This window comes from Salmo salar, chromosome 03 (genome assembly GCF_965601325.2).
Source record: "Salmo salar chromosome 03, fSalSal1, whole genome shotgun sequence".
NCBI classification, from domain to species: domain Eukaryota; kingdom Metazoa; phylum Chordata; class Actinopteri; order Salmoniformes; family Salmonidae; genus Salmo; species Salmo salar.
Window position 1 is genome coordinate 104692501 of NC_138293.1, and position 10812 is coordinate 104703312.

At 46.1% G+C, this 10812-nt stretch overlaps 1 protein-coding gene across 3 annotated transcripts in view; it reads right to left on the reverse strand.

Moving 5' to 3' along the window:
- Positions 1-10537, reverse strand: part of LOC123732226 (phosphoribosyl pyrophosphate synthase-associated protein 2) — an 18085-nt gene extending 7548 nt beyond the window's left edge. Inside the window, exons 1-7 of one of the 3 annotated variants that reach the window (XM_082973004.1) lie at positions 10422-10537; positions 9457-9617; positions 9315-9367; positions 5271-5337; positions 3342-3514; positions 2520-2635; positions 1365-1420 (exon numbers count right to left, since the gene is read on the reverse strand). In XM_082973004.1, coding sequence (XP_082829130.1) covers positions 1365-1420; positions 2520-2635; positions 3342-3514; positions 5271-5337; positions 9315-9367; positions 9457-9539 — 548 coding nt within the window. In that variant the 5' untranslated portion in view covers positions 9540-9617; positions 10422-10537. Of the gene's footprint in view, positions 1-1364; positions 1421-2519; positions 2636-3341; positions 3515-5270; positions 5338-9314; positions 9368-9456; positions 9618-10408 lie in introns of all 3 variants that reach the window. The other 2 variants (XM_082973006.1, XM_082973005.1) reach the window with 2 other exon arrangements.
- Positions 10538-10812: the final 275 nt, after the last annotated feature.

A 10812-nucleotide genomic window follows, 5' to 3' on the forward strand; every position in this document is an offset into this window, starting at 1 on the left:
ACAGTAGCAGCTACATTTAGCTATACAATACAGACAGTAACAGCTACGTTTAGCTATTCAATACAGACAGTAGCAGCTACGTTTAGCTATACAATACAGACAGTAGCAGCTACATTTAGCGATACAATACAGACAGTAACAGCTACATTTAGCGATACAATACAGACAGTAGCAGCTACATTTAGCTATACAATACAGACAGTAACAGCTACATTTAGCTATACAATACAGACAGTAGCAGCTACATTTAGCTATACAATACAGACAGTAACAGCTACATTTAGCTATACAATACAGACAGTAGCAGCTACATTTAGCTATACAATACAGACAGTAACAGCTACATTTAGCTATACAATACAGACAGTAACAGCTACATTTAGCTATACAATACAGACAGTCACAGCTACATTTAGCGATACAATACAGACAGTAACAGCTACATTTAGCTATACAATACAGACAGTAGCAGCTACATTTAGCGATACAATACAGACAGTAGCAGCTACATTTAGTGATACAATACAGACTGTAACAGCTACATTTAGCTATACAATACAGACAGTGCAGCTACATTTAGCTATACAATACAGATAGTAGCAGCTACATTTAGCTATACAATACAGACAGTAGCAGCTACATTTAGCTATACAATACAGATAGTAGCAGCTACATTTAGCTATACAATACAGACAGTAGCAGCTACATTTAGCTATACAATACAGACAGTAGCAGCTACATTTAGCTATACAATACAGACAGTAGCAGCTACATTTAGCTATACAATACAGACAGTAACAGCTACATTTAGCTATTCAATACAGACAGTAGCAGCTACATTTAGCTATACAATACAGACAGTAGCAGCTACATTTAGCTATACAATACAGACAGTAGCAGCTACATTTAGCTATAAAATACAGACAGTAACAGCTACATTTAGCTATTCAATACAGACAGTAGCAGCTACGTTTAGCTATACAATACAGACAGTAGCAGCTACATTTAGCGATACAATACAGACAGTAGCAGCTACATTTAGCGATACAATACAGACAGTAGCAGCTACATTTAGCGATACAATACAGACAGTAACAGCTACATTTAGTGATACAATACAGACAGTAGCAGCTACATTTAGCTATACAATACAGACAGTAGCAGCTACATTTAGCGATACAATACAGACAGTAACAGCTACATTTAGCGATACAATACAGACAGTAGCAGCTACATTTAGCTATACAATACAGACAGTAGCAGCTACATTTAGCTATACAATACAGACAGTAACAGCTACATTTAGCGATACAATACAGACAGTAACAGCTACATTTAGCGATACAATACAGACAGTAGCGTACCTTTTGGCTGAGGCTGGAGATTTGGCCACTATCACTGCGTTTCTATAGTCAGGAATCTGAGGAAGAAAACTACACATCAATGACACACATCACCTATTACTGTATATACTGCAGTAGGAGGGGGGTTGTGGGTAGTGTAGTCCTACCTCCTGTGTATACTGCAGTAGGAGGGGCTTGTGGGTAGTGTAGTTTTCCTCCTCCTGTATGTACTGGGGGTTGTGGGTAGTGTAGTCCTACCTCCTTCTGTATGTACTGGGGGTTGTGGGTAGTGTAGTCCTACCTCCTCCTGTATGTACTGGGGGTTGTGGGTAGTGTAGTCCTACCTCCTCCTGTATGTACTGCAGTAGGAGGGGGTTGTGGGTAGTGTAGTCCTACCTCCTCCTGTATGTACTGCAGTAGGAGGGGGTTGTGGGTAGTGTAGTCCTACCTCCTCCTGGATGTACTGCAGTAGGAGGGGGTTGTGGGTAGTGTAGTCCTACCTCCTCCTGTATGTACTGCAGTAGGAGGGGGTTGTGGGCAGTGTAGTTCTATCTCCTCCTGTATGTACTGCAGTAGGAGGGGGTTGTGGGTAGTGTAGTCCTACCTCCTCCTGGATGTACTGCAGTAGGAGGGGGTTGTGGGTAGTGTAGTCCTACCTCCTCCTGTATGTACTGCAGTAGGAGGGGCTTGTGGGTAGTGTTGGTTTATCTCCTCCTGTATGTACTGCAGTAGGAGGGGGTTGTGGGTAGTGTAGTCCTACCTCCTCCTGGATGTACTGCAGTAGGAGGGGGTTGTGGGTAGTGTAGTCCTACCTCTTCCTGGATGTACTGCAGTAGGAGGGGGTTGTGGGTAGTGTAGTCCTACCTCCTCCTGGATGTACTGCAGTAGGAGGGGGTTGTGGGTAGTGTAGTCCTACCTCTTCCTGTATGTACTGCAGTAGGAGGGGGTTGTGGGTAGTGTAGTCCTACCTCTTCCTGTATGTACTGCAGTAGGAGGGGGTTGTGGGTAGTGTAGTCCTACCTCTTCCTGGATGTACTGCAGTAGGAGGGGGTTGTGGGTAGTGTAGTCCTACCTCTTCCTGGATGTACTGCAGTAGGAGGGGGTTGTGGGTAGTGTAGTCCTACCTCTTCCTGGATGTACTGCAGTAGGAGGGGGTTGTGGGTAGTGTAGTCCTACCTCTTCCTGGATGTACTGCAGTAGGAAGGGAGAAGCTCTCAGGTTGTCCACTGGGATGTTGAAGAAACCCTGAATCTCCTTCTGATGAAGATCCATGGTGATGAGATGGGTCAGACCTACACACACACACACACACACACACACACACACACACACACACACACACACACACACACACACACACACACACACACACACACACACACACACACACACACAGACAGACGGACGGACGGATATTCAGACAGACACATTCAGAACAAGGAGAGAACACTATGTTCAGTATGTGTGTGTCTCTCTGTGTGTCTCTCTCTGTGTGTCTCTGTGTGTGTGTGTCTATCTGTGTGTCTCTCTCTGTGTGTGTCTCTCTGTGTGTCTCTCTGTGTATCTCTCTGTGTGTGTGTCTCTCTGTGTGTCTCTCTCTGTGTGTGTCTCTCTGTGTGTGCCTCTCTCTGTGTGTGTCTCTCTCTGTGTGTGTGTCTCTCTGTGTGTGTGTCTCTCTGTGTGTGTCTCTGTGTGTGTGTGTCTCTCTGTGTGTGCCTCTCTCTGTGTGTGTCTCTCTCTGTGTGTGTCTCTCTCTGTGTGTGTCTCTCTCTGTGTGTGTCTCTCTGTGTGTGTGTCTCTCTGTGTGTGTGTCTCTCTGTGTGTGTGTGTGTGTCTCTCTGTGTGTGTCTCTGTGTGTGTGTGTGTGTGTATCTCTGTGTGTCTCTCTGTGTGTGTGTCTCTCTGTGTGTGTGTGTGTGTGTGTCTCTCTGTGTGTGTCTCTGTGTGTGTGTGTGTGTATCTCTGTGTGTCTCTGTGTGTCTCTCTGTGTGTCCTCACCTGCTTTACACATCATGGAGGCCAGTAGTTTGGAGACGATAGAACCTCTCTTCCTCATCTTACACTGTTTACTGTAGGGGAAGTAGGGGACGACCCCGGTGATGCTCCTGGCACAGGAAGTCCTGCACGCATACACCATGATCAGCAACTCCATGATGGTAGAGTTCACATCCCTGGAGACAGAGAGAGATATACACCATGATGGTAGAGTTCACATCCCTGGAGACAGAGGGAGAGAGATATACACCATGATGGTAGAGTTCACATCCCTGGAGACAGAGAGAGATATACACCATGATGGTAGAGTTCACATCCCTGGAGACAGACAGAGAGAGAGAGATATACACCATGATGGTAGTGGTCACATCCCTGGAGACAGAGAGAGAGATATACACCATGATGGTAGAGTTCACATCCCTGGAGACAGAGAGAGAGATATACACCATGATGGTAGAGTTCACATCCCTGGAGACAGAGAGAGAGAGATATACACCATGATGGTAGTGGTCACATCCCTGGAGACAGAGAGAGATATATACACCATGATGGTAGTGGTCACATCCCTGGAGACAGAGAGATATACACCATGATGGTAGTGGTCACATCCCTGGAGACAGAGAGAGAGATATACACCATGATGGTAGAGTTCACATCCCTGGAGACAGAGAGAGAGATATACACCATGATGGTAGAGTTCACATCCCTGGAGACAGAGAGAGATATATACACCATGATGGTAGTGGTCACATCCCTGGAGACAGAGAGAGATATACACCATGATGGTAGTGGTCACATCCCTGGAGACAGAGAGAGAGATATACACCATGATGGTAGAGTTCACATCCCTGGAGACAGAGAGATATACACCATGATGGTAGAGTTCACATCCCTGGAGACAGAGAGAGAGAGATATACACCATGATGGTAGAGTTCACATCCCTGGAGACAGAGAGATATACACCATGATGGTAGTGATCACATCCCTGGAGACAGAGAGAGAGAGATATACACCATGATGGTAGTGGTCACATCCCTGGAGACAGAGAGAGAGATATACACCATGATGGTAGAGTTCACATCCCTGGAGACAGAGAGAGAGAGAGATATAAACCATGATGGTAGAGTTCACATCCCTGGAGACAGAGAGAGAGAGATATACACCATGATGGTAGTGATCACATCCCTGGAGACAGAGAGATATACACCATGATGGTAGTGGTCACATCCCTGGAGACAGAGAGAGATATACACCATGATGGTAGTGGTCACATCCCTGGAGACAGAGAGAGATATACACCATGATGGTAGTGGTCACATCCCTGGAGACAGAGAGAGAGATATACACCATGATGGTAGTGGTCACATCCCTGGAGACAGAGAGAGATAGATACATATACATACATATATATATATATATATATATATATATATATATATATATATATATATATATATATATATATATATATATATATATATAGAGGGCTTTGTTATAATATATATATATATATATATATATATATATATATATAGAGGGCTTTGTTATAACCAGTAGTCTGGGTCTGTGTGATAGAGAGGTTTGATAGAGAGGTTTGAGGGCTCTGTTATATCCAGTAGTCTGGGTCTGTGTGATAGTGTGTGTGATAGAGAGGTTTGAGGGCTCTGTTATAACCAGTAGTCTGGGTCTGTGTGATAGTGTGTGTGATAGAGAGGTTTGAGGGCTCTGTTATATCCAGTAGTCTGGGTCTGTGTGATAGTGTGTGTGATAGAGAGGTTTGAGGGCTCTGTTATATCCAGTAGTCTGGGTCTGTGTGATAGAGAGGTTTGAGGGCTCTGTTATATCCAGTAGTCTGGGTCTGTGTGATAGTGTGTGTGATAGAGAGGTTTGAGGGCTCTGTTATATCCAGTAGTCTGGGTCTGTGTTCGTACTTAGACACTGTCTGGACGATGAAGACATCTTTGCCTCGAACCGACTCCTGGATCTGCACACGTGTTTCTACACAAAGAGAGAGAGAGGGGGAGAGAGAGGGGAGAAGGGGGAGAGAGAGAAAGAGAGAGGGGGGAAGGGGGAGAGAGAGAAAGAGAGAGGGGGGAAGAGAAAGAGACAGAGGGGGGAGGTGGAGAGAGGGAGAATTTAATAGACCGAGGGAGAGAGAGAGAGAGAGAGAGAGAGAGAGAGAGAGACAGAGAAAGAGCGTAAGCAACTTAATCTTCCACACAGACAATCCCCTGGCATGGTACAGTTACTATATTAAAACACTACCCCTCTGTTAAAATCAAATCAGATGTTATTGGTCACGTACACATGGTTAGCAGATGTTAATGCGAGTGTAGTGAAATGCTTGTGCTTCTAGATCCAACAGTGCAGCAGAATCAAACAGGTAATATCTAACAATTCCACATCAACACCTAATACACACAATCTAGTAAAGGAATGGGATGAGAATATATAAATATAAAATATATGGATGAGCAGTGACAGAGCGGCTAAGATGCAATAGATAGTAAAGACTAGATAGTGAAGGATACAGTATACAGTATATATACATATGAGATGAGTAATGTGAAATATATTCTTAAAGTGACTAGTGATCCATTTATTAAAGTGGCCAATGATTTCAATTCTGTAGCTAGGCAACCACCTCTCTGTGTTAGTGATGGCTGTTTAACAGTCTGACAGCATAGGCAAGATGCAGTAGATGGTATAGAGTACAGTATTTACATATGAGATGAGTAATGTAGGGTATGTAAACATTATATAATATAAAGTAACATTGTTTAAAGTGACTAGTGATAAATTGATTACATTATTAAAGTGGCTGAAGATGAGTCAGTATGTTGGCAGCAGCCTCTCTGTGTTAGTGATGGCTGTTTAACAGTCTGATGGCCTTGAGATAGAAGCTGTTTTTCAGTCTCTCGGTCCCAGCTTTGATGCACCTGTACTGACCTCGCCTTCTGGATGATAGCGGGGTGAACAGGCAGTGGCTCGGGTGGTTGATACCCTTGAGGATATTTTTGTTCTTCCTGTGACATTGGGTGGTGTAGGTGTCCTGGAGGGCAGGTAGTTTGCCCCCGGTGATGAGTTGGGCAGACCTCACTACCCTCTGGAGAGCCTTACGGTTATGGGCGGAGCAGCTGCCGTACCATGCGGTGATACAGCCCGACAGGATGCCCTCAATTGTGCATCTGTAAAGGTTAGTGAGGGTTTTCGGTGACAAGCCAAATTTCTTCAGCCTCCTGAGGTCGTGGGTGAACAGGGAGTACAGGAGAGGGCTGAGAACACACCCTTGTGAGGCCCCAGTGTTGAGGATCAGCGAGGTGGAGATGTTGTTTCCTACCTTCACCACCTGGGGAGCGGCCCGTCAGAAAGTCCAGGACCCAGTTGCACAGGGCGGGGTCGAGACCCAGAGTCTCGAGCTTAATGACGAGTTTGTAGGGCACTATGGTGTTAAATGCTGAGCTGTCAATGAACAGCATTCTTACATAGGTATTCCTCTTGTCCAGATGGGATAGGCCAGTGTGCAGTGTGATGGCGATTGTGTCCTCTGTGGATCTATTGGGTCGGTAAGCAAATTGGAGTGGGTCTAGGGTGTCAGGTAGGGTGGAGGTGATATGGTCCTTGACTAGTCTCTCAAAATACTTCATGATGACAGAAGTGAATGCTACGGGGTGATAGTCATTTAGTTCAGTTATCTTTGTCTTCTTAGGAACAGAAACAATGGTGGCCATCTTGAAGCAAGTGGGAACAGCAGACTGGGATAAGGAGAGATTGAATATGTCTGTAAACACACCAGCCAGCTGGTCTGTGCATGCTCTGAGGACGCGGCTTGGGATGCCGTCTGGGCCGGCAGCCTTGCGAGGGTTAACACTCTTAAATGTTTTACTCACATCGGCCACGGAGAAGGAGAACCCATAGTCTTTGGTAGCGGGGCACGTCAGTGGCACTGTATTGTCCTCAAAGCGAGGAAAGAAGTTGTTTAATTTGTCTGGAAGCAAGACGTCGATGTCCGCGACGGGGCTGGTTTACTTTTTGTAATCCGTGATTGTCGGTAGACCCTGCCACATACGTCTCGTGTTTGAGCCGTTGAATTGCGACTCCATTTTGTCTCTATACTGACGTTTTGCCTGTTTGATTGAATTACGGAGGGAATAACTACACTGTTTATATTCAGCCATATTCCCAGTCACATTGACGTAGTTGAATGCAGTGGTTCACACTTTCAGTTTTGCGCGAACGCTGCCATCAATCCACGGTTTCTGGTTTGGAAAGTTTTAATAGTCACAGTGGGTATAACATCTCCTATACACTTCTTTATAAACTCGCTCACCGAGTTTATAAGCACAGCGTATACGTCAATGTTATTATCTAAGGCCACCTGGAAACATATCCCAGTCCACGTGATCGAAGCAACCTTGAAACGTGTGGAATCCGATTGGTCGGACCACCGTTGAACAGACCTAAACACGGGCGCTTCCTGTTTTAGTTTCTGCCTATAGGAGGGGAGCAACAAGATGGAGTCGTGGTCAGGTTTGCCAAAAGGAAGGCGAGGGGGGGAGGGCCTTGTATGTGTCACGGAAGTTAGAGTAGCAGTGGTCGAGAAGTGTTACTCGTTCGTGTACCGCAATCGATATGCTGATAGAATTTACGTAACCTTGTTCTCAGATTAGCTTTGTTAATATCCCCAGCTACAATAAATGTAGCCTCAGGATAAAAGGTTTCCAGTTTGCATAAAGTCCAGTGCAGTTCCTCGATGTCCGTCTTGGTATCCGCTTGCGGGGGGGGGGGGGGGATATACACGGCTGTGACGATAACCGAGGAGAGTTCTCTTGGGAGGTAATACGGTCGGCATTTGATTGTGAGGAATTCTAGGTCAGGTGAACAAAAGGACTCGAGTTCCTGTATGTTGTTACATTTAAAATCACCCGCTGCCCTTCTTCTTACCGGAGAGATGTTTATTCCTGTCGGCGCGATGCACTGAAAATCCCGTTTGGCTGTATTGACTCCGACAGCATGTCCCCAGCTAGCCATGTCCCCAGCTAGCCACGTCCCCAGCTAGCCACGTCTACAGCTAGCCACGTCCCCAACTAGCCACGTCCCCAGCTAGCCACGTCTCTAGCTAGCCACGTCCCCAGCTAGCCACGTCCCCAGCTAGCCACGTCTACAGCTAGCCATGTCGCCAGCTAGCCACGTCCCCAGCTAGCCACGTCCCCAGCTAGCCACGTCTCCAGCTAGCCACGTCTACAGCTAGCCACGTCCCCAGCTAGCCACGTCTACAGCTAGCCACGTCCCCAGCTAGCCACGTCTACAGCTAGCCACGTCCCCAGCTAGCCACGTCTACAGCTAGCCACGTCCCCAGCTAGCCACGTCTACAGCTAGCCACGTCCCCAACTAGCCACGTCTACAGCTAGCCACGTCCCCAACTAGCCACGTCTACAGCTAGCCACGTCCCCAACTAGCCACGTCCCCAGCTAGCCACGTCCCCAGCTAGCCACGTCCCCAACTAGCCACGTCCCCAGCTAGCCACGTCCCCAGCTAGCCATGTCCCCAGCTAGCCACGTCCCCAGCTAGCCACGTCCCCAGCTTGCCATGTCTCCGTGAAACAGAGTATGTTACAATCCTGGATATCTCTTTGGAAAGCAACTCTTGCCCTGATTTCGTCGACTTTGTTAACTAGGGACTGAGAGGGTGAGGGGGGATGGAGGAGAGGGGTGAGGGGGGATGGAAGAGAGGGGTGAGGGGGGATGGAGGAGAGGGGTGAGGGGGGATGGAGGAGAGGGGTGAGGGGGGGATGGAGGGAGAGGGTGAGGGGGGATGTAGGGAGAGGGGTGAGGGGGATGGAGGGAGAGGGTGAGGGGGGATGGAGGGAGAGGGTGAGGGTGAGGGGGGATGAGGGAGAGGGTGAGGGGGGGATGGCGTGTGACAGAGAGGTCAGAAGGTCAGAAGTCAGGGGTCATCAGGGGTCAGAGTCTCACCTCTGTTGTCTTCCTGGTACACCTGCACCTTCCCAAGCTCCACCCCCAGACGCCTGCACACGGGAGACATAGCCAATGAAAAGAGAGCACAGGGAGAGCTGACCAATGAAAAGCCAGAGTGTGTGTGTGTGTGTGTACTGACTCTCCTATCCTCTTGCTGATCTCCCTGGAGGAAGGGTGTGAGTTGGCGCTGAAGATGACAAGGCCTCCCTCGGTGTGGTTCATAACCGGGGGGGACCGGCCACTCTGCTCCCCAGCCTCAGACGGCCTATCCTTGGGCACCCACGCTGCACTCAGCCCTTCCTACGGAGGAACCAGAGACACACAAACACACACACACAGTTAATCAATCAATCCACTTGTCTGGAACGGTGTTACTACCAACATAATACATCCTAATACATCATAACATAATACATCATAACACAATACATCATAACACATCATAACACATCATATCATAATACATCATAACATAATACATCAAAAACATAATACATCATAACACAATACATCATAATACATCATAACACAATACATCATAAGACATCATAACACAATACATCATAACACATCATAACACAATACATCATAATACATCATAACATAATACATCAAAACACAATACATCATAATACATCATAACACAATACATCATAAGACATCATAACACAATACATCATAATACATCATAACACATCATAACACAATACATCATAACACATCATAACACAATACATCATAATACATCATAACATAATACATCAAAACACAATACATCATAACATAATACATCATAATACATCATAAGATAATACATCATAATACATCATAACATAATACATCATAACACATCATAACAGAGATACATTATAAACAGTATTCATTAATCCACATAATAACTTAGTAACGCCTGTAAACAGAGAGATACATTATAAACAGTATTCATGCTTTCCTCTCCTGACCGGATGCGCTCAGTTGATGAACGGACGGACAGATTTTGTTTTGCGCTCAGTCTCGTTAAACACAACAAAATACAACGTTTTAAACCCACGCACAAAAAAACAAACAACATTGAAACCTCCCAGACGGACCTGCTGTACCCACCAGTTTGTGTTTTGTAGTGTAAACAGCGTTATATGATGTTAGATAATTTCGCAGCTTGTAAACTCAACCTGTTCCCTCCAAACCCGGCCTACTGAGTATGATGGACAGGCGTCTCTGGCCAATCACAGACCAGAAATCCCGACGAGATTTAATTCACCCAAATCTCGTGTTGATCGGAGAGGGGAGACGTCATCACGTCTACGTTGATTTGAATTTGATTGAAGATATGTTTCTTTATTCTGATTCGGAATATTTATTACATCCCCCAAACCCCCCCAAAACTATTTTTTGTCAGGTGTTTGGTCGGGTGTGTTTAAGTTACACACAGTCTTGAGAATGCTAGCGACCAAGTTTATCAGATTTGTGGTGCTGGGGGGGGGGGGGTTATAAT